Source organism: Gossypium arboreum, chromosome 8 (assembly GCF_025698485.1).
Source record: "Gossypium arboreum isolate Shixiya-1 chromosome 8, ASM2569848v2, whole genome shotgun sequence".
Classification (NCBI taxonomy): Eukaryota; Viridiplantae; Streptophyta; class Magnoliopsida; order Malvales; family Malvaceae; genus Gossypium; species Gossypium arboreum.
In genome coordinates, this window is record NC_069077.1 from 5694692 (window position 1) to 5720283 (window position 25592).

A 25592-nucleotide genomic window follows, 5' to 3' on the forward strand; every position below is an offset into this window, starting at 1 on the left:
TTTTTTTTTAAGTTTGTAAAATGTGGAATTAGGTAAATTATAAATTTTTGGGTGAGTCTTTGAATGATTTGAAGATGGATAGAAAATAAAAGAAACGTTGGGGTTGGTTGCCCTGAGAGCCAAGAGCCATATTGTTGCACACCTCCTACCTTCGTTGCCCTTCTGCATTCAGTCTCATTCCATTTTCCACACTACTCGACTCTTATTTTCTGCAGATAGCGTAGGCATGTGGTATCCCATTGCTAGCCCATAGATTCTAATCCATGGACCGCCATTATGTTGTCTTTTACTGATGCAAACTTAAAAAGGAAGAAATTAATTGTTGTTAACCTCCCTCTTTAGCCTCCATAGATCTTCAAAAGTCAATATCATTATACAGCCTCCGTATTAAACTTCCTTTCTGTGTGCCTACCACTCCTCTATCCTTGTTTCTCTGCCTCCGCCTTTCTCGTATTATATGTAAACGTAAATCTAATGGGGCACATCAAGTTGAATGCAGGGGCGAAGCCGGCTGCCATGGCCCTGGCCCCCTAAAATGTAAATTTATTCTTTTGGCCCTTAAAATGTTTTAAAAAATTTAAATTAGTAAAAGTAAAATTGTACTTTAGCCTCCCTAAAATTATAAAAATTTAATTTAATTTTTTACAAATTATAAAGATATAATCTATAAAAAATTAAAATTAATTTTATCCGTCCCTAAATATTTATTCTGACTTCGCTCCTGGTTGAATGGAAGATATTTTGTTTTGTTTTTTTTTTTTTAATTTCCTTTAAGCCTAACATTTTTCTTGCAAATAAAACCAGTTTTTGCATCAACTTAAATATTTAGAATACTTTAGTCATGCATTATCATCTGTTTGGTTTTGGAAAATATTTTCTATTTTCATTTTTAACTTTTAAAATTGAAAAGCTTGTTTAGTATATGTTTTTTTTAATAACAACATGAGATAAAATCTACAATTATATGAACTCAAATCAGGATATCGATTCATATTAGAAAAAACTGCTGAAAAAAAATTACTTTTGTGTTTACATGTATTTGAACTAAAGTCAATTCATTTAAAATTAAGTTTAAATATGCTAGAGGTCTATGTATTCTTTTAAAATTTAAAATTTAGACTTTATATTTTAATTTTGAAGTATTGAGTCATTGTACTTTTTTAGCTAAAAATCTTGATCTCTTCATCTAATTTTGTCGTTGAAGTTAATAGTGTCAAAGGTAAAACAACATTTCCAGCCTTCAAAATTTGACTTTGTCAATTTGATTCTTACCCTTTAAAAGTATATTAATTTTTTTGAAATTGTTTAAAATTATTTTTTTTATAATTTAAATAAAAACATAAAAAATTATAAGTTAAATAATTAAAAATTATGAAAAAAAACTTAAAAAACAAATGTTTTTAAAATTATAAAAAAATTTCAAAATTCATTGTTTTCTAAATCAAAGTAGTTGGATTGAGAATCGGCTGAGGTCTCATGGTGGGGGAGCGCAGTGCCGATTTGTGTTACCACTTGCCCATGACACTTAGATTCATTAAAGGGTTTTATCTCCAACTTGAACTTTGTAAACATTTCTGCAATTTTCGAAATTGGTATCTTCTTATCAGATTATAAAGGTAGATTACTAAAAAACTTGAGATTCATCAACATTAAACTAACATGCAAACGATGGATGAAAATACATGAAGGGATTGGTTGACTATCAACATGGATTATCATGGGACATTATGATGATTTAGATGTTGAGAATGTAAATATGAGATGGTTCAATGAACGAATGGTGCAATGGGATAATCATTTGGATTTGAGGCCTTCAACTTTGAATAACATTTCCTTGTTTCTATTGTGGTGTCTACACATAGTGAAGGATAATAATAAATTTTGGATTTTTTGTTTAAATTTAAAGAGTTTTAATTTTTTCATAAATTTTTTATATTTTAAAAATATAAATTTTATGTTTTTAATTAAAATATACAAAATTAATTTTTAAGAATTAAAAATTATGTTAAGGACCAAATCGATAAAAATTATAAATGTTTAGGGCTAAAAAATATTTTACCTTTGATATTATTAATTTTAATGAAAAATTAAAACAGAACGGATCAAGATTTTAAATAAAAAATATAGAGACTTAATGTCTCAAAATTTTGAATTTTAAAAGAGTATATTTAAATTAAATTAAAACCCTTATTTTGTTGGAATTTAAAAAAAAAAAAAAAAAGAGAAAAGAAAGAAAAGTCGTATATTTCAACCAAACATTTGACCACTTCAATGGTAAAAAGAATTGAGTCAAGATTGGTATTATTACAAGTCAACAGCTACGTAAAGAGGAAAGGAATGAAGAAAAAATACAATGCACCAACAATCTCATGTTTTTCGAATTAGTGTTGAGGGGTATGATATTTAATAAGTTGTCTTATGAATAGAATAAAAACAATATAGAGAGAGAGATTTAAGATTTAACTTTGAAAAAATTTCAAGGTAAAAGAAATAGAGAAGAGGGGAAAAAGTTTGGTAAGTCAATAATATGAAGTACGATAAATGGCTGCCAAAATCTAATCGGTACAAATATATAGTGGTAGGATTTGCTTTTATTTCAGATGAGGGAAATCCAAAAGATCTTGGTCTGGTTCATGAATTTGTCGTCCACTTGCGTTCGTAAATTCTCCACGGATCAATGTAATGTCCTTTTTTATTTCTTGACTCAGCTGGTGTCTTGAGATTATCATCCGACTTGTCTGAATAGCAACCGAAGGGTAAGACACGTGAGTAATGTGATGGAATATTTGTATTAGGTATAACATGAACATAAAAGAAGTTACAATAGATTGACATTTTAATTTTACAATTATGACTTTTTCTAAAATAGGATTACATTAATCTCCTAATATCTTTTATATGCTTTTTTTTATAATTAGTTTCACTAATTTATTTATAAAATAAATTTTATATTATTCGAAAATTATAAATTAAAAACTAATTAAGTTGGATTCAAAGACTTATTATTATTGTATGAATGGAATAAATGTGATTAAGGCATGCCGCGTGTTGATTCCCGTGAATCGCTTTTATTTATTTATTTAGGACAAAAAAGGTTTTTATTTATAATTATAAGAATCAGCCACCAAACCAAGAAAATTAGTATTGAAAGTTCTTTCTTTCTTTTCTCCCATTCCCTTTTCTGCAATTACTTTGCTTCTTTGATACCAAACCTCGAACCCAAGCCCTGTGTTTAAACGGAGGAAAACGGAAGGAGACCCAGTTTCTGTCCATCGAATCCAATCCAACCAAACAATGAAGCGATGGACAACAAAACGAGAGCATCAGATCTACTCCTCCAAGCTCTTCCAAGCTCTCTGTCGTTCTCGTCGGACCTCCTCATCCACTTCCGCCAAGGAACTCCATCAAACGGCCGACAGAGTTCTTGCCATAACAGCCAAGGGAACCACGCGTTGGAGCAGAGCGATTCTCGCCGCTCCACTCACTGCTGGTACCAATATGAAGAAACATAAGAAAGCCAAGGTCACCGTCCATACAAGGTTGAGGAAGCCGGTGGTTAACAGAGAGAAGAGAAAACTGCCGGTCGTTGAGAGGAAGTTGAGGGCTTTGAGACGTCTTGTTCCAGGTTGCCGGAAACTATCTTGCAACAACCTTCTAGAAGAAACGAGCGATTACATAGCGGCTTTAGAGATGCAAGTTCGAGCCATGACGGCTATCACCGAGTTTCTCTCCCGCGGTGAGGCTCAGGCGCCAACTGATCGACTCGGCTCTATTGGTAACATGTGAAAAGGTGTTTATTACAACAAATCTATTATGATTTTTAGTGGTGTAATTTTCTTCTTTTTATTTTGCTTTTGTCAAGCATCATTTATTTAATTGATTAAATCAATTAATTAAATATATGTAACAAAATTATAACAAGTATTTTTATATCACATTACAATTGAAATTCAACTGGATCGAATTTTCTATTATTTTTGTCACACAAAATTTTAATTTAATTCATACTATTTTTATACAACAATAAAAAAATTGTAAGTTCAAATATATTTAAAATTTTAATTTAAAAGTTTGAGAGTTTACCATGTAAATAAATATTAATAGTAATTGATATTAGATTTGTTTTGTTTTTGGATTTTAAGTATAATTATCAAATACGACTTTAATTTAATCTGTAATTTTAAATTTTCAATTAAATTTTGGATTTTATCAAATTCATGTTTTAATGCATTGAGATTTTTTAAAATTGTTTTTATTCTACTAAAATATTTTTCAATCTCTCTTAATTTTGATATTAATTAAATTAATTTTTTATAAATAAAGTAATTTAGTCTTTATACTTGAGAGTAAGTAAAGACAATTAATATTTTCTATCCATTGTATATAATTTTGATTGATGTAATAACAAATTAAATATGTTGTCATGTGTATAAAAAAACTAAACTTTAAAAATACATATAAAAATAGATAAAATGAGAACTTTAAAGGTTAAATTTTTCGTTATACCAATCATATTATGTAAAATTGATGAAAAATATTAATACTTGTGATTAATTATTTTAGATAACCACTTTCGAAATTTATAAAAATTAAATTACTTTGATTAAAAATTGAGAAATTTTAACCTTTTAATTCCGCATTTAGCTAATTCGTTTGGTTTTGCAAATTCATAACCATCGTAAGTTTATCAATATTTTAGCATGCAGTCTGAGGTGTGCGGATTTGTTTGGTTTTGTAAACCAGAGAAAGAATCAAGTAATTTTGAGGATATTCGATAATTTAAAATTTAAAATTTTAAGAGTTAAAAATTATGTTAAATTTTATAAACGTCAAATTTATATTAAAAATTGTTTGATAAATTAGTAGATTTAAGTATTGAATGTAATTATGTTATTTGATAAAAATAAATATTAATTTTAAAAGGTTATTTATTTTTAATTTTAATATTATTAATATAATATTTTATATTAAGTAATTTGAATATTTTCTACATGAAGTGAAAAGTAGCTACCTACTTACTATCTTATTCAATATATATATTTTTAAATATTTATATTAAAAAAATTAAAACTATTATCATACACACTCTAAGCCTTCCTAATTTAACTAATTAATTACATCTTTCATCAATTGTTTTTATTTGAAATTGAAAGAAACTAAAATATAATCAACTTGTCTCGCACAAGTATGATAAGGAAAATGTAAGAGAATGTATATCTTGATAATTTAATATTGTTTCAATAAATGTTAAGTGTAATAGTAATATACATTACATTTCAAGGGGAGAATATTGTTTTGAATTATGAAGATAATATTGTTGAGAATCATAAATCTTAAAAAATTAGTTTTCATAGACCGTAAAATAAGTATGAAAATTTGAAAAAATAAAACAGGAAAGGATTGAATTGAGGGGTGTTTATGAGCAAAACAGAGTCACAGAAGGTGCCCTCGATGAAGCAGCCCTTCTCACCACCATGTGCCTCCATGGCCCTACATTTTTCAAGTGCACCCACCTCTCAAATGCCTTGCATGTGCCCTCACACCAAAAAAAAAAAAAGAAAAAAAGTTTAAAACAAAATCTAGAAATAAACCCCTTGAAATTTAACTTTTCCCATTCTTTCCCAAAAGCTAGAAAAAAAGAAAGAAAGGAAAGGTTTGGCTTTTAGAATTGAAATTGAATTACATCCACAAACCACAATTAACGAGGTTTGAATTGAATGAAATAAAAAAGGGTTACCATACCCACCAATGGGGAAGAAGAAACAAAGATCAATCTTAGGAATCAATCACTTTTGTCCAAATCTAACTCTTACGGGCTAACACGTGTACTCACATGAACCAAGTTGTCTGATTTAGGGATTTGAGAAGTGGGATACCCAGGTGGCATCCCTATCATCAACACAAGTATTTGGCCTTTTGGAGGGTAGTCTCTCTATTTTTTTGCAATTTGGTCATATAGTAAGGTGACTAAAATTCAAGGACCACCATGCCTCTGTTCTTTTCTCAGATTTTTTGTCCTTCTATTTATATGCTTTCAGTTGGCTCTTGCTTTTTGCCTAATCACCATTGTTTTCAAATCCATCCATATGCCTTCATTAAACAACAATGTGAATTTTGAATGCAATCATGCCCCAATTTCATCAATCTTGTTTGGAAATAAACAAATAAGTTATACATTTTATGTTTGAATGTCAATTCTAAGACTATCTTATAGTTACAATTTTATTTTTATTTTTTTCCAACTTTCGCCATATCTTAATTAAACAATATAAAAATAAAACATAGATAGAATGTAGATACATATTTTTGTCTAGTAATATTTTATCTATTCTTAAATATAAAAATAGTTATTAGACTCAGAATAATTATCAATGTAATTATCTCTTTTGTTAATTATTCAAAACAACCTCTACTAAAAATACCGTAAAATGTACATTATTGAAAAACGAATTCAATAAGTGCTTTATATTGATATATTCTATTTTTCTTATTTACAATTCTCTCTCTATAAAAAAATCCTCTACATGAAGTAATAAGTTTATTATTCCTTGTGAATTCTTGTTGGGGTTGGACGTGGGACTGGGGAGTGCATGATTTCCAACTCTCTATTAACATCAAAATGGTCATATTTCAGTTTTAGTTCCTTTATCATACTTACATTTGAGATTATTCTGTACTTTAATTCATTCCTATATTTTTATAATATTGTTAGTTAATACAAATAATTAATATAGTTAACTATTTAAATTAAAAACTCAACATAATTTCTTTTTGATAAAAATACTATTCTAACAAAAAAATTCTATTTCAACATTATGAATTGAATTAAGTGTTTCAAAAGATTCATGTTAACTATCGAGTCATTTAAAATGTTAATTATTAAGATTAACTAATGGGATTATAATAATAAAGGAGCAAATTAGATCAAATAAAAATATATAAGTTAAATCATAAATTTAAGCATAATAGAGTGGTCAACACTATAATATGACTTCAGACAATCTATACCTAATAAAATAATTTTTATGTATGTAGTCATTGACTGTTTAATAGAAAATTAAATATTCAACACTTTTCTGTCTATTTTTTTACAGATATATATATATATATATATATATATTACATATTTGAATATTAGATTTATTATTTGGTAACATGAGGCAAAGAATATTTATTTAATTTCCTTTTAGTTCATTACTTATATTATTAACATATTCCTTAATTTTTAAAAGAAGAATATAAATTAATTTAAATCTTTTTATTATTAAATATAATAAACTATAAATTAAATATAAATATTTTTATTAGTACATACGTACAATCAATCCATGTATTGCACGGATAAAAAACTAATTTAATAATAAATTAATATTTTTTCTTAAAATTGTTTTAATTAACCTTTTAATAATTTAAAACTCTTTGAATGAAGTTGTATGATGACTATACTATAAATTGAGTTTAATTAATTGATACATAAAATTCATCTTCAAAAATAGCATGTATTCATCTTCAAAAATAGCATGTACATATATTAAATTTAAATTCTGATATTTTTAATTTTTTTTTTTTAATTAAAAAAAGTAAAACTCGAGTTTGTTGCTTATATATAATTTTCTGATATGACTTGTATAGTTGAAGGGTCATAAGTAAAATATAAATGTTAATGTTTATGGGGTCAAAATGAAATTTTACTATTGTACTAATTTGTATTTTTACAACAAAGGGGCTCTAAAGCAACTCTACCATTATTTTTTTTTGCAGCCTCCCCGTCCCCCTCTAGCTTTGCCACTGCTCAAAAATCCTCATCTTCTTAATTGAATCGCCAATGAGGCGTCACAGGATTTGTCTAATGGTGATCTCTATATAGTTGAAGCTGAAGCTGGTGAGAAGTTGGCAACGAAGTGGGGTTTTTCTTCTATAATGAATAATAATATTTTATTTGCGTACCTTGAGGATCCTGATAAATCCTTTGGATTACTAGTGAAAGACGTAGTATGAGAGAAATTATACGAGTTAGCTACTGAATTTGTGGGAGATGATGGTTGGGGACTTTGACACAGGCAAATTTTCCTTCTCAAATAAGGATATACAATGTGCAAAGAATCTCATTAAGTGCATCCATAAATGTGATCCAGTTAAAATACCGACAAAGAGACCGTATTACACATGGACAACCACTAGCCAAGCCTCTATTTGTTTCGACGGATAGTAATCACTCACCCTCAATACAAGGATGTTATCAATGAAGCTTGGAGTGCTCAGAATTAAGGCTCACCAACATTTGGGATCGTCACTTCCTAAACACCAACTTGAAGCAATATATGAAGACAGAGGACTATAATAGAGAAAAACTTACAACAGAGGAATTGAGAACCCTTGAGTAGTAAAAACATATACAAAATTCTGTGGAACATTGAGAGGGTTGCGATACAAAATTCTTTTCACATTGCCACTAGAAGGAAAAGGGAATGGAATAGGATCTAGAAGTTGTGCGACTCCAGCAATAACATAGATCAAACAAATATTTCTTCAGCATGTTCAAGATATTTATTGTAAGGAGGACTTTGCCAACATTGTTCTAATCAAGGATAGGCTCAACGTTCTTAACCTCCCCAGACTCTCTTAAGATTAGGTTGAGACCTTTATGTTGGAGTGAGGTGAAGAAAGATTCTGTTAGGCATTCCGGGACATTGTTGGTCTCTAACTATGGAGGCCTCGCTGTTCTTTTTTAACTCAGGACACCTGTTAAAGGAGCTAAACAAGACGATCATTTCACTTGTTTCAAAAGGGAATCCTCACATTAAGGCTGAAAACATTTGTCCCATTAGTCATTGTAGTGTTGCTTACAACATCATTTCCAACAAAAATTGGTCAATAGACTCAAGGAAGTCCTAAATGATATTATTTCTCCATTTCAAAATGCTTTTGTTCAAGGCAGGCTGATAACGAACAACATCCTGTTGGCGGGGAAACTACTAAAACCCATTAAAGGTAAGAAAAGAGGGTAGGGCTCTTTGGCAGCACTGAATATTGACCTCCCTTATCATGCAATGCATTTCGATGGTCTTTTATCATGTTTTGATTAATGGTAACCTAATAAAGCATTTAAAACCATGTCATGGATTAAGACTAGGAGATCGAATTTCTCTTAATTTGTTTGTTCTCTGTCGGAATGTCTTCGCTGCAATGCTTTCCAAAGCAGACAAGGATGGGACAATAAAAGGAATTAAGATCGCCAGAGTCGCTACATCCATTAATCACCTGCTATTTACGAATGAATATTTTCCTTGAATGTCCACTCTTCTCGAGCCATTAAAGTGATGGTGAATTTTTCTCTCTTTTCTGGTCGACTTGTTAATTATGAGAAGTCTGAACTGTTCCACGTTGCCTCATTTTGAGGCCTTGGATATTATAATTAATCAATTCTGTCCACCTCGGTTCCTTTCGTTACATAAATTAACATAGGTAAACTACAATAGAGGTCAACCAACTATGGGACTTTTTATTTTTGAGTCACCCAAATATGAAAAATTATAAAATAATTACTTAATTATTTAAAATTGTTTTTTATAGTCACTAACTAGCCAACGGAAAAATGGAAACACTTAAAAGTCCGAGATAATTGGGTAACCAAAAAAGATAAAATTGAATAATTGAATGACCACTTTTATAACTTTTTATAGCTAGGTGACTAAAAAAGAAAATAATCCATAATTGGTGATTGCTAATGTAGTTTACTCATTAACATATTACTCTATAGTTTGTGATAAACAAGGCTTTACCAGTTTCTTTTGATTGAGTCATGAGTAGCTTTCTTTCATCCATTGTCCTCACTTCAGGCTTTAATTTGTCTTCAAACACAATTTGCATGCTTTATCCAAATCCTTTGCTTAATATCGACTTAATCTTGGAAACAAGAAAGCAGCAAATGAATCGGTTCTGAGTTTGTCAAAAGGGACACAGGGTTGAGGCCCCTAAAACTTAGCTAAAGGATATTTATATACACATATATGTACACGTTAAAACAGTTTCTTGGCAGTTTGTCCACATGTGAAGTGAAATCTTTGGCCTCATTCTTGGCTTGGGGCCTAATTAAGATTCCTTGTCACAAAAGAGTTTGACCCGCAATTCTCAAAAATCTCTTGCATCTCTGTTGACGCGGACCTTTGGTGGCTTAAATTGCGGGTTGTGACCCTTAACGCTACATTTGGGAGCTAAAGAGCTAAATTCCTTGATTCGAAGGCATGCTATATTCAAGACGAGACAATGTTAGACAAGTGGATCGAGTTTCATAAAACGATTTGGTACGCTAACATAGATGAAAAATATGATTGAAGGAGAAGAGGATTTAGTCGTTGATATGGAAAATGGTGACACCAAGCAACGAAGATGATACCGATGGATTTCAAAATGAATCAGCAATGAGAGGTGAAGGGTTGAATATTAATACGATCAAGAAAATATGAAAACACTAATTGCGGGTGTATGGCATAAGAAGAGATAAAATGACTACACATCAAGAAAGTACATTTTGCTTCACTAAATTCAATGTGCCATCCATTGGATATCCTTTTTTCCCCCATTTTTTGAACCTAAACCACTAAATTCATGTCCATTGAAACAAGGAGTAAGGTGACCAATGATTGCAAATAGAGCCCTAAAACCATTCTTTGGTACAATAACATCACCATCTTAGCATAGCTCCCAAAGGATAAAACTTATTTATCACACCTTCACTGGTTCAGCTCTCGGCCTCCACAAACCCAGCCTATATTTGTGGGCATATTTCAGTATCAGCTTCCTCTGCCACACCAAAATCAAAAACCAATCAATGACTCACTCAGTCCTTGTAAAAACTAAATGATAATAGCAAAGGGTTTTACACCCAAAAAAACAAAGCTTCCATAATAAAATATGCTTAGTGAGGGTATCAAAGTTTAGTATGCAATATGAATGAAACTGACAAAATATGGCAATAAAATTGCACATGAAAATAAGATTATCTCACCAAATGTCAATGATATATGACAACATTCTGCTCTTGATGTAACAATGAGCAATCATAAGTATAGAACCTAACCTTTTCAAAGTTCATGATAAACCAGCACATTATCAAAAACTACCACTAAAAGCAACTTCTCTAAATCCCATTAAAAGGTTCCCCCCCACCCCCAACTCTTTTAAAACAAAGTAGGAAACTCAAATTTTATAATACAAAATTAAAAGAAATTGCTATCCGACAATGATTGCTGGAAGAGATGAGGATTTACTGATGCTAAACCAGTCTGACAACTTTATTTCCGTTCTATTCTATCCTAATATTTCAAACTATTCGTAAGAGTCTGTATCTTTCAGCATAAGCTTTGTTAGATCGTAAGGTGATGCATGCACACAAACTGCTCAAACTGGTTTGGCTAGCTGCAATGTAAGAACAGTATCATTAATAGTTTGGCTAGCTGCAATCTCCAGTTTGATAAGTGCCATGCAAGGATACTATAGTTTAGGAGATTGTCGGAGCAGTAACAGAAACATGTACATAAGCTATTATTCTATTAATGATACTGCATAACTGGATAATCAAATAATAACTGCATAAAGGTACAATGAATAGGGGCAGTTGCTTGAAATTGGCATGCTTATCAAAGAAAATTTGTGTTTAGAGTGCGAGTTGGGAATTATTACATGTTTGCAGGGAATTCCAATCTTCTTGAGCTTAAGAGTGCGGGTGACGAGCAGTTTCTGAAAGTCACCAATCTCAGATTCTAGCTTTGCTACGTGAGTTTCAACCCCATGCCCTACTCCATTCAGAAATTCTGGAATTCCAACTTTCACTGCAATATAATAAGATCACTTCTCAAATCCATTTTTCACCAATTTAGGATTACAAATATAAAAAATAAATGACAAGTAAAATAGAATTACTGTTGGCAAATTTTCCTTATAACATTAGGGAGCAAAAACCTTTGTAGAGTTGAAAATGGAAAAAGTTCAAATTAAGGTCTATGTAGTAGCTATTTTAAACTAACATAACTTGAGGATCCTAATGACAACCTAAAGAAAATGAATTAAAAGGCCCATATTCCTCTCTTTTATCTTTCTTTTCACGCATTTCCTTGACAGTAAAAGGATTAAAAAGAACAAACCAATTAAAATTAGCATCACTTAGCTATTCATCCAAGTTCGGTGAATCCTGAAAAATAAAAACTTCCTCTCAACAATTAAACAAGCAGCCAAATAAAAAACGCCAAGAGAAGCAAAACCCAAAAAACTAACAGGTTAAACACAGAAATTTATTATATAACTTTCTCAGGAAACAAACAGAAGCATAGGAATGTTTCATTGTTAATGTTCTTGCAAGGTTTACGATATAAAGAGAAGATCTTACCAATAAAAGGACTGGACTTGGAGAAGAATCTCGAGAATCCATATGGATTTGAAATAGGAATCGTTCTTGTGTGGTTCAGAAATTGCATCAATGCCATACTTAGGATTGATTTTGCAGACAAAAGGCTGAGCTGTTAGGTTTTCTGTCTAGCAGCGAACAAAATTGTTGGGGTATTAAGCTGTTAGGTTTTCTTAAGGCGAATTATAAAATTTAGGTTAAAATATGCTCCAAGTCCTTGTAATTTTTGTATATTTGGAATTGAATCTTTTACTTTTATTTTAATGAATTTAATTCTTCTATTTTTATTTTAAAATACAAATTCAATTGTGAATTTTTTTATGGATAAAATATGAGTATTTCTTTTATTTTAAAATATCAAATCAACAAACTTAATAGAATATTTTAGTTAGAGTAAATAGTTGGACATAAATTTTGAAATCAAAAGAAAACTAAATTTCTAGAAATAAAAGTAGAGGATTAAATTTCAAATTATGAAGATTATATGGACTTGGATCATATTTAACATAAAATTTAATTATTTAGAAAAAAACTACAAAATTTAAGAGTAAATTGCACCAGATATCCCCAAACTATAGATCACATTATAAATTAGTCTTTAAACTTTCTAACATTCCAATTACATTTCCAAACTTTGAAGGTTACATCAAAAGTCCTTTCTGTTCTAAAACCATTAATTTCACTACTAAGTGACACATATAGCATAATTTAAAATTAAAAAAAAATTAAACCTTAAAGTTAACCAAAAAAAAAACCTTAGAAGAAAAAAATAAAGGCAAAAAAGCAAAACTTTGGTGCAATTTACTAGATGAAAGTTTTTTTTCTTTTAACATTTCTTTTAAGGTTTTTTCTTTTCAATTTTAAATTATGCCAAATAAGATCTAAAGTGTCACTTAAGGTGAAATTAATTGTTTTAGTAATGTAAGAAATTAATTATATAACTTCAAAAATTAAGAAATTTAATTTGAATATTTTAAAATTTAGGAATCAATTTAAAATATAAGTCACGATTCAAGGAAGTTGAGTGAAGTTTGCTCCAAATTTATTTCAATTCAAAAATATAATTTAATTTTATTAATTTATTTTCTATGCATAGTTTTCATAGGGTTTTTTTTTTCAAATATAACATAAAAATTTGTCAATCTAACACTCCTTTTTTATTATTTGTCAACACTTAGATTTTGACCCTTTTAGATTATTTATCAAAACATAAGATTTTTGGTAGCGGAGAGAAATAAATTTATGAAAAATAGATTTAGTTTTTTTAAATAAAATAGTGAAACATATTTAATTAAATCGACTATGATTGAAGGCAACATGCAGTTTTGAAAGTTAGGAAAATGGCTAAATCAATTTTGCTATTTTTCTAATTTTCAATTGTGAAAACATCATATTAACTTAAATCACATCACGATTACTGATATCTCACTATCCTTTTAATACTACTAATAAATAATTTGAAAGACATATTAAATTGATAAATTTAAATTTTTTCTTATTTAAAAGTAAATCAGTTTTTCAAAATAATATGAAAAATAATTTATTTATCGAAATTTATTGGTTTGGGTTGAATGTACTCCTCGCTTTACCTCTCTTTTGCTTATTTTCTCGTTGATTGATTTATCGATTATTTTTCTAGAAAAATTTTTAAAACTTGCATCTTTCAATATGAAATTTTAAGGATTTAGCTCATTTCTTTCTTTCTTTTTTTTTTTTTTTTGATAAAAGAAGTAGATAGATGAGTGGAGATTTTTCTTTAATAATAGGGTGAATGCATTTTTATTATATTTTAAATGTGAAAGTATAAAAAATCTTTTTTGATTAGTCACATTCCAATTAAGTTTTTAATATGATAGTAAACAATTATTAATTTTATGATCATGTTTTGGTCAATGTAATCAGAATTGATCAAAACGAGTTGGTACAATTGGTAAGGACTGGAATTTTCACCATTGCGGAAAAGGGTGTTGGTTGTTTCGGTTTAGTACTAGAACAGTGCACACCAATTAGTGTGACCAAAATTTATTGAAATGAGCCAATGTGACCGTACAAATCAAAATTTTTACCAGTGCAAAAAGGGGTGTTGGTTATTTCGGTTTAGCATCGAAATGGTGCACACCGACATGTACGATTAGAGCCTGTGTAGAATCAACCACCATGAGTGAGAGGTCTAGTTTTTGAATACAAGAAGCAGGATTCTTCACTAGAATGTGTTAAAACTAGAATTACTGATTATATTGAGTTCAAATACAGTGGTTCATTCTCAATGAACTAAGCTCCACATATATAGTGAAACTGAACCGTATAAATAATTTTATTATTCCTCATTTTATTGTGGTTATTGTAGTTTTAACAGAATTGTCAAACTTTTGTTCATACCCTCTTTGGTGTACTTAACAACTGTTTAGGTCATCTATTCAACAAGCTTGATAATTTTAAAATCGAGATTGTAATCATTTAATTCTATCTCAATCGTATTTTAAAAACTTTGTTAGTTCATTAAATCCAAAGTCAATGTAGTGGTCAGGGGCGAAACGAGGGGGTTGGCATGGGCCCTAACCCCCCTAAAATGTAAAATTATTATTTTGGTCTTTAAATTTTTTTAAAAATTTTAAATTAGTAAAGGTAAAATTACACTTTAGCCCCATAAAATTATAAAAATTTAATTTAATTATTTACAAATTATAAAGATATAAATTATAAAAAATTAAAATTTCATCCAGAGCCCTAAAAAATTTTTTTAACTCCCCCACTGGTAGTGGTTGATTTTTTATTTTTATTTTGCTGCAACCTCTTCTTTTACAAACCTGTGTTGCTCAATCAACTCCTTCCCAGTCCCACCCGACATGATAAGATAGGAGATGGCATATTCTATGATATCCATAACCAACCCTACTAGCTTTGGAAGAGCATGTACATGGAAATGCAATTTATTCACCTTTTTATCAATCATTACACATTTAAAACTCATTTATGGAAGCTACTCAGATTGCATATGTTAAACTAATTTATCACTTTTTACAGCATATGTTAAAATTTGACATTAATTACCAAGTTCCTTTATAACCGACAAAAGTAATCTGAAACCTTCCACTAGGCCCATGACTCTTCCTCTTATCCATTTTGCAGTAGGCCAAACTGACACTAAAATCAACAAGTTCAATTCAATTCATGGTTTAGAATTTTTTATATTTATCACAATCATCTTTCCGTAATAGACACAAAACCAAATTACAGATCATCAGCTATCATTAAATTCCCCAACGACCCCAATGCTCCCATGTCTCTTCCCTACAATACTCAACACACACACACAAAAAAAAAAAAAACACTAATGAAGCAGCAAACTTTTGTTTTGAGTTTATGGTAATGGTATATTCATGGGCTGATCGTATATACTAGAGCTACACTATTCCTTCATTACCTGCCAATATCATGTACTTATCCTTTCTTGTTAAAGATGTACACTCAAAATTCAAGGCTTTCCCAATCAGTGCCTGCACATGATTGGCTACCTCAAACTTTGATTTCCCTCCTTTACATGTGTATGATTTTGGTAGCTTCTCTAGAATAGTAGCAGAGCAGTGAGATGTTGGGTTCATGAGCAAGAACACGGGGTCTAAGGATTTATACCCGCCGGCCGTTGTTCCGTAGAACATGCTCACGTGGAAATCTATGGCAACCGGAACTATGCGGTCGGTTTTCTCTGCGAATAAAGGACTAAACCTCAGTAAATATGGTTCCCTGCAAGTGGTTCCTTCAGGACAAATAACTATATCACCTTGTTGTAGTTGTTTTTCTATCATCTTTGAGTCTTTCTCCCTGTTTCTTGTTAATCGAACTGTCCTAATCGGCGCAAACAGCTCCGTAACCCGACTTAAACTGTATGTGACTGCAGCTAGGCTGAGACTCGGAGGTCGAACTTGAACAAGACCCATTGAAAGGTAGACCGGATCGAGCAGAGTTCTGTGGTTGCATACATAGAGCAGACCACCTTCTTTACTTAATTGTTTTAGCTCATTTGAGACACGGCCGTCGTCGGGGATAATTAAGGTACCTCTCAAACCTGTGAAGTGTAAGAATAGAATAGACAACTTGTATGGTAACAGGAAGAAGACTATGGCTCTAACAAGGAGTAGAAAAATCCCAAAGGGAATCCACATGAAGATGAACAAAGTAGCAATAGGTGTTGGCCTTAAAGATAGTCTTCCATCATGGAAAATCAATGGTCTTGGATATTTCTCCCTAGGAAGCGTTTGCCAATTCTTCTTGTCAGCTTCACTTACCATGTAAACAACCTGAATGATACCAACAATAACATAATTACTTTTTGTTGTTAGGAAAAAAAAAAGTAGCAAAAACAAGCAAAATTAATGGCAAACCTCACAACAAGAAAAGAGTTGGTGATGAAGAGAGTTATTGAAGCAACTTATGCCAATAACAGGTGAATCCATTTTCCCTTCCCTAGGAACCTTTTCAAGTTCCATGGAACCACTGCTTGTCTTTATGTCCTCCATCAAGCCTAAAAAATGCCCACAAACCACCTTCAACTCTCTGCCTACAACATACTCAATCCTCAGATAGTCTTTCAAGAAGCAATCCACCATAACTCTAGGCATATCGGTGACTGCTATTTTTGTGCCACCGCATTTCATCACCATATCAAAGCCTTCATTCCCAACATTCTCTAACAAGAACTTGGGCAACACCGTTCTCCCAACACTAAAACTTGCTTCCTTCAATCCCACAAAGCAAACAAACACCATAATCTTTAGCCCCCATTCTTTACCGACCAAACAAACGATAGGGTACAAAAGAAGCAGGGTGAAAGCTCTTAATGGCCCTCCAGCTTCAAAGGCTACGAGCAAGAAGTAAGGGAAGACTGAAGAAGATTTCAACAGTGCCCCCTCCATATGAAACATCAATGTTTTGTTTAAAAGTGTTCCTTGTCCTTTTCCAAGGAAAGGGTATTTGTTGAAATCGGGTTGGGATGCATGGGGGCTGCTGCTAGCTTTTCTCTGAATGTATATTTTATTCCAAGTTCTGGTGAACAGGACTTTTTGCATGAAGAGAAAAAATTTGAAGTTGTATGGTTTTCCGGCCATAGTTTTTGACAAAATTTTTCAACAATGAAGAGATCTTATACATACAAATGAGATTAGACTAGATTAATTTGAATGTAAAAGAGGCTCACAAGTGGCAATATCAGAAATGACACCAGGATTAGTCTAGATGATATTTCTCAATCAGATGTTAGAGACTTGGACCCTGTCCAAGTCTATAATTATGTCTAAACCCTCAATTAATTCCGACTACCAAAGACTTAAAGCTACAGTTCATCTTTCTTAATTTTGACATCAGCCATCAGCCATGCATGAAGCTAAAGCCACAGTTCATCTTTCTTAATTTTGACAGTTTTAATTATGGGATTTCCCTTTTTTACATATATCCATTTTCACATAAATCATTAAAGGATGGTTAAGCAATCAGCAAACAAAGATTGGATTTCATCAACAAAAGGCGTGCAGTACATGCATGTGAAAGGATTGTTGAAACATGAAAGGATGAGGTGGTCAAGGTATTTCGCATCTTAGTCAGTGTTTTTAGTTTTTATACGTAACTGCTCCCCCTTTCCTTTACCTACCCAATTACAGCACTTTTTTCTTTAGTCAAACTAGATTTTATTACCCGTGAACGAATTTTCTTTATATTTTGTTTTAATTTATATTAATTATTATATTATTTAATAAATAATAAAAATATATATTTTACTAAATTATTATAATTTTAAAATGATATTTTTATACAATATTAAGGTGGGGATGAGAGTTGAACACTGAAAAATTAAATTTATTACTTTTAGATATTAATAAATATAACTTTTATTAAATACAAATATTAAATTAAACAAAAAATAGCAGGAATATAAATTCAGATATCAAGCCTGTTAAATAAATAGCAATGTGGATGATTACCGATACACTGTTTTGCTGCTTTTGCATGAAATGGGAGATACCATTTGGTTCTCTTTCCTACTTATAAATTAGGGGTTGGATATTTTAATTAAAAGTGAATCATATATTTCAACTTGATAAATGCCGGGCATACTCATTATTGAAATTTTAATTTAATAAATTTAATAAAAAAGCAAAAAGAATAAGAGAATTTAAATAAATAAAATTTATTATATAACATAAGACATAAAATTGAAAGATATTTAACTATAATCAAGTTGATATAATAATTTTGATTACTTTAAAATATTTCAACCCACTATAATTATATAACATTCAGCAATAAATTCAGTGGGCTGGCAGTAGCTCGACTCTCCTTAAAATAAATTTTTTATTGAGGTGTCTTGTAGTTTATAAAATTTTAAATTAATAATGATAAAATTATACTTTGACCAATCTAAAATGATAAAAATTTGATTTAATCTTTTACAAATTATAAAAATATAAACTATAAAATGATAAAATTATATTTTTACAATTATAAAAATATATAATTTAATTTTGTCCTCCCAACAAATTTCCTAGTTTCATCCTTGGTAACATTATGCAATTGGGAAGAATGGAGGTATGAAAAATATATTGGCCTTTCAGCTAAGATCAAGGAACTACGAAGAAATAATATTAACACAAAATAAATAAATTTATGAAAATATACATAAAAAGCTACATATGTATGAAAAGTTTTAAAACATATAATTTATGAAATAATATTATTTATATGGTCTGAAATTATTTTAATATTAATTTTAAATTATTATTTTGATTTGGATGTATGACATATCTGATTTTTAATTTTAAATCATGAGAATTTTCATGTAAATTTTGTTAGAGAGGCATATCATATATCTTCCTTGATGAGAAAATTAAGCAATAAACTAGTTTAAAATTTGAATTTTAGAGTAGGTAATGCAAACGTTGTTGCTGGAGCAATATAATATCATTCGTGAATAAGTGTCTTTTTAGTACACAATTATTTAATTCAATAAGTTGTCTTAAGTTTTCTATGCTAGAATCATTTACTTAGAAGAAAATAAAATATAGATATTTATCTTTAGACTGATGAATCTAAATTGTAGAGACCAAAATACGAAGAGATGACAGTTTTCTTTTTATATTACATATAAGTTAATTAATACCTAAACACAAATAAAAATAATTAATTTTGTCCTAATAATTTATGTTGCTTATCATCTACATGGGAAAATAACTTTCCCACCAATTATTATGTGTCTATCAAAAACTTTGAAGTTAGAAAAGAAGTATTATGTACCTAAAACAAAGAAAAGTCATACATGTCTTAATTAGGTAATTAATAGGTTTTGGTGCGTGATTTATTTAGCCTTCAGCTTAGAAGAAAATCAAAATAAAATGGAGTATTTTTTATAATAATTAATGAATAAGCGATTATTTTGACCCAAGACAACTGGTGTCTATCTAATATGATGTAATGGAATTCAATCACCAATTAATTCTCGTAATTATGGATTTAGAAATTAGAAAATGAAACTATAGCTTTTTCAACCCAAATCCTTACACCCTATTTTCTTGTTCCACACGTTGAAAGATAAATTAATAAATAAAAGTTTTATTTTTATTTAAAAATTCAATCTAATTATTAAAATTTTTAAATATTTACTGTTAAAATTAATTAAAATAGAATTTTGATTAGACCGTCCTTAGAGGACGTGACATATGATTGATAAAAATAAACATGATAAAATTGATAAGTTTTTGACATAAATTATCAACAATGATAATGATTGGACTAGAATTTTGAAATGAAAATTAAGAGAATTGAATTTTTAACTTTTAAAGTACATGACTAAATCTCAATTTCTATACTAGTTCGAAACTAACAACATATTTTAATTTTTTTTCTTTTGTAGAAACAAAATTACAATTTTTTTTCATGGCATGAATAAATTAGTGTTGTATCAATATTGTTGGAATTAAATTGGATAAATCGATTCGACAGGTTGAATCAAGAATTGATAGGTGTATCTGTTCGAGCAATGACATTCAATTGAGTTTTGAGTGAACCACTTGGAATTACTATTGAAACATGAAATCAAACCGACTGAATTAAAATTGATTTTTGAACGAACCACTTAGAACTACTATTAAAACATGAAATCAAAACGATTGAACTAATTTAAAAAATCGATTGAATCAGTATGATATTTTTATTAGCCCAAACCTATAAAATATGGCCCAAATAGGTAATAGAAAAACCTCAAAAATGTAAATCTAAAACAAAATTCAAATAAAACCCAACATAAATAAAACGTAAAAATAGGGGTGAGCATTCGATAGAATCGAATCGAAAATTTTCTAGTTAATCAAATTTTCGAATCTTATTTTATCATCCTAACTTAATTTGAAGTTTTCTCAAATCGAGTCGAGTGAGATGAAATTCGAATCGAATATATTTGTTCGAGTTAAATTTTAAAAAAATGACTTTAGTGTTGTTTATTTTTATGTAATTTTTCAAAAAAATATTTTTTCATACAACAAAAAATTGAAGTAAATAAGTGAATAAATAAGTAAGTAAATAGGTAAAAATAATTAAGAAGAAGAAGGAATGAGGGTTTATTTTAGGCTTTTTTGAGAAAAATAGATTTTAGGGTTTGAATTGAATAGAAATGAAGAGAAAAGAAAAATAATTGGGGTTTGGAATTTGCTGGGGTTTTGATTTGAGGGAGGGATTGGGATTTAGGAAAATAAATCTTTGGGGCTTGGGCAGATGGGCTTGGGGAAATGGAAAATATAAAATGTTTGGGCTGGGGGAAATTGGGTTTAAGTAAAAGCTTAAAATTTAAAAAAAATTAAAAAATATAGTTTATATTCGGTTTATTCGAATTATTCGAATTATTCGAATTCAAAAATTCAACTCAACTTGAACTGGAAATTCGAAAAAAAATTTGAGTTGATTCGATTAACTCGATTCGAATATTTCAAAATTCGAAATTTTTTTCGACTTTTTCGAAACAAATTGAATTTTGCTCACCCTCACGTAAAAATTATTGAAAAAAAAACTTAATTTTTAATAAATTTTATTGAAAAATTATTGAGTCTAATTAATAAAAAATTAGTTAAAAATATTTTCAAATAAAAAATAAATATAAAGTTTTATAAAAAAATTCAATAAAATTTTATGTGACTTAAGAATTCATCTAAGAATTTCACAAATAATAAGACTTTTGTTTGAGCTATAGATTGAAAAGTTGCCAGTTTTCAATATAATCAAATGGATTATATGTGACAATAACATGGATATTAATAAAAAAATTGAATATTAACAATTTTAAGATTTATTAAGAAGGAATTTTAGTATAATACTTCTTAATTTATTTTTTCCATTTTATTTATTAATAATTTTAAATAAAGCATATGTTTAATTTTTATAATTTTAAAATTTTAAAATTTAAATAAAAAGATAATGCTTTTCATTTATTTATTTTAAATAGATTTTAAACTTGAATTATTTTACACATTTTTTGAAAAAACTCATTTGCATAATTTTAATTAGCATTGCAGAGGTAAAATTTTAAATTATAAATATGATATTAGTGTTTCTTTACGGAAATGAAAGTAATTTTGTTAAAAATAAATTTCTTAATATAGACATGTATCTAATAATTTTTTAATAATTTGAATATTCTTGCAACACATGTTACAAAAAAAAAAGTTTTCTAATTATTATTTAAAATTTAAATATTTCTAATTATTTGAAATTTAAATTTATTTTGATCATTAAATTAAATTTCTTTTAAATTATTTTAAACTAATTCAAAATGATATTATTTTTCTTATATTTTGATTAAACAATAATTTATCATTTTTATTTATATTAAATATATTGAATGTTAAAAGAAAAACATATTTAAATAAGCGAAAATCATTTTTAAAAGGTTTGTTGTAGTATTAAATATTTTGAAATGTTTATATAAATACCTAAAGTGTATCGCATGAGTATACAAATTAATATTATAATAAAATAAGGTAAAATAATAAAATAAGGTAAAGATGCATAATATTATGACAAGTGATATATTTTTATTTTTCTATTTAATTTTTCTATTTTTTTAAATTAATTTCTATAATTTTAGTTATTCATAAAGTGTTATTTAGATTATAACCCCAAAGTTTTACATTTGAAAATGTCAAGTTGTTTTAGGTTCAAAATTTATGATTGTCTATTAAAATTATTATTTATTTAATAATTTAAATGACATGTAGGATAAGAATTTTAAATTTAAAAATATTTTTATTAGAAAAAAGTATTTTAAAGAAAATTTAAATTATACAGTAAATTTTATGTTTTAAAACCACGATTCTTTTTTAACTTTTAAATACTTTCAATATATTTATTTTAATTTTACTTTTAAAAATTCGTATTTTGAATTTAAAATTAAATATATATATAAATTTTCATTTTAAAATAAAAACTCTTTATTTAAAGTTTGAATAAATTCAATTTCAATTTCAATTTTAAAATGTATTTTGAATTTAAAATTAAAAATTATATAAAAATCAAAATATACCTAACCAATTTTATTTCAAATTTTAAAATGATCATTTGATTTATTTAAAATAAAATCTCATCTCTTTATTTAACCTTTAAATTTTAATTTTAATTTTTAAAAATTATTTCAAATTTAAAATTAAAAAATTATCTTAAAACTTAAAATATACCTAGCCAATTTCATATCAAATTTTAAAGCTGTCTTTTACTTATTTAAAATTATAATATCAAATTTTAAAAACAAAGAAAAAGTAACTTTATTATGTTATAATTTGTACTAATTAGATTTTTTAATTTTAAGGATTTTTATACTAATTATATTTTATTATATTATTGATTGTTTATAGGTTTGAGTTTAAAAAAATTAAAAACTTTTTCTGAAACATTTAAAAATTTATTATAAATAAATTTCATAAGTATTAAATTAATGGATTCCATGAACATTTTTTTATTTATGTTTAATTTAGGAAATTGTATATTACAATATTATAACAATTTGAGACATTATTTTATCAAATAAAATATTGAATTAGCCTTATATTACTATAATAATATGAGATTATAGAGAGAAAAAAAACAGAGTTTATGTGGTACATTTTATATGCTGCCATTTGACGCATTAATACGATGCTAAAGATAATTAATAAATTTTATTAAAAAAAAACTCTTAATAGATTTCAATTTTGAAATAGAGTTTAGAGTTTCAAATTAACATTATTATCGGTACATATGAACGTGAACTTAAGTAATAATACTTCTCATTTAAATTAAATAAATGATTAACATGTTACACATTTTTTAACATAAAAATTAACATCAACAATGGATGTCTCATAATCTATTTAACATGAATTATTAACGTATTAAAAGGTATTTACATATTAGCCCACCACCATTGGATCACATGATCATCCATGAGGGTCCAATTCGATCATCACTTTGGGCTGGATTCGCGCAACAGGGATAAGAGGGATTGTCCGACCCACATGCGGCACAACCGAGTACCAAAAAAGGTCATAGTTCAGAAGGTTTGGGAGGCACATCCCTTGATGCCCGTGGAAGCTTTTGGAAGCACCTAGGAGAGTCCTTAACTTACATACTATACAGAAATCGCCTTAGACTAGATATTTTAGGCTAGGATCAACCTGGACCGCTTGATTAAGTGATGTAATGGGGAGCAAGTCACCCCACCCCACATTTGAGCACGAGCTTCAGCATTGTAATAAACCCTTTTAGCATTCTTAACGCTCTTGTCCTCTTACTAGTACTTTTCTTTTGCTGCAGCTTATGTTCTCACTCACGCTAAGCTTAGAGATCATTGGTTGTTTGACTCAATTTGAATTTGTAAGAGTATGATAGAGGTTTTTGTATTCGAAATTAGATTATATTCTATTTCATTTGCTATAAAAAAATTAAGTAAAATAATTCTCGTACATCAGATTAAAGAGTAAATTAATTTTTTCTATTAAAATTTCATCTATTTATATTGGTAAAAACTTGTATTGTTGATAGAATAACCTGAATAGTAACATGTAACGTGTTATATATATCTCATGTCAAGATATAGAGATAAATTTTAGTAATATAAATGGATAAATTTTTAATAAAATATCAATTTATTCTTTAATTTAATGTATTAGACAAATTTATCTATTTTTAATAAAAAATAAAGAGTACATAGAAAATTTTCCATAACTTTCAGGCATGTTGTAATTAGTGGTACAGAAATTATTAAGTTAGGGTTGGTGGGCGTGAAATTGTGAAGGTAAACATTAAACTTTGAAGCTTTTACGTACTCCATTTATTTTGGGCCGTCTTTCATAATTATGAACCCTAAACCTGGAGGTGTTTTTTTTTGTCATTTGGGCTAAATATATAGTATATTATTTTCCTTTGAAAAGAAAGTGAAAATATACTATAGCTCCTTATACTCTTAACAAATTTAGAATTTAATTTATATATTTTTATTCTCAAAAATTAGTTTTTCTACTTTTTATAATTCAAAGTTCATGTCCAATTGTTAATCCTCTTAATTTTTTTTGTTAAATTGGCTGGTGTAATATTTTAAAATAAAAAAGCACTCACTTGATAACAATTTGACTTGAAAAATGACGCTATAATGAGCTTAAATTTAACAAAATAATTTTAAAAGTGTTAATAGTTAGACTTAAATTTAAAATATAAAAATTAGAGGATTAAATTTCTATAAATACAAGTATAGGGATTAAATTCTAAATTTAAGAAGGGTACATGGACTTATGGAATATTTTAACTTAAAAGAATGGTCCATATCACTCCATAACAATTTTTAAAGGTTAAAATATGCTATAAGTCCTTATATTATTCAAAATTTAAAATTTAGTTCATGTACTTTTATTTTCAAGAATTTAGTACTCTACTTTTCAGATTTTAAAATTTAAGTCTAACTATTAACTTTGTTAATTTTTTGTTGAATTCATATTTATTACAATGTTACTTTTTTTAATTACATAGTAGTTAAATGAGTTTTTTTATTTCAAAATGTCACACCAAAAAAATTAATAAAATAAATAATAACGTTAACAATTGGACCTGAATTTCGAAATATGAAAACTAGAGAGACTAAATTCATGGAAATAAAAGTATAAAAACTAAATTATAATATTTTAAA

The 25592-nt window shown here is 28.2% G+C and overlaps 3 protein-coding genes across 3 annotated transcripts; 1 reads left to right on the forward strand and 2 right to left on the reverse strand.

Moving 5' to 3' along the window:
• Window positions 1-2836: 2836 nt before the first annotated feature.
• Window positions 2837-3954, forward strand: LOC108463294 (transcription factor bHLH149-like). The gene has a single exon (XM_017763242.2). The coding sequence runs from the start codon at window positions 3295-3297 to the stop codon at window positions 3784-3786; it is 492 nt and encodes a 163-aa protein (XP_017618731.1). The 5' UTR covers window positions 2837-3294; the 3' UTR covers window positions 3787-3954.
• A 6507-nt stretch (window positions 3955-10461) lies between these two features.
• Window positions 10462-12570, reverse strand: LOC108461848 (uncharacterized). Its single transcript, XM_017761815.2, has 3 exons — window positions 12386-12570; window positions 11683-11831; window positions 10462-10803 (listed from the first exon to the last, which is right to left on the reverse strand). Exons 1-3 carry the CDS (start codon window positions 12480-12482, stop codon window positions 10726-10728), a joined length of 324 nt encoding a protein of 107 aa, XP_017617304.1. The 5' UTR covers window positions 12483-12570; the 3' UTR covers window positions 10462-10725.
• Window positions 12571-15561: 2991 nt separating this feature from the next.
• LOC108463239 (probable glycerol-3-phosphate acyltransferase 3) lies at window positions 15562-17663 on the reverse strand. Its single transcript, XM_017763180.2, has 2 exons — window positions 16786-17663; window positions 15562-16701 (listed from the first exon to the last, which is right to left on the reverse strand). The coding sequence occupies exons 1-2, from the start codon at window positions 17506-17508 to the stop codon at window positions 15808-15810; spliced, it is 1617 nt and encodes a 538-aa protein (XP_017618669.2). The 5' UTR covers window positions 17509-17663; the 3' UTR covers window positions 15562-15807.
• Window positions 17664-25592: the final 7929 nt, after the last annotated feature.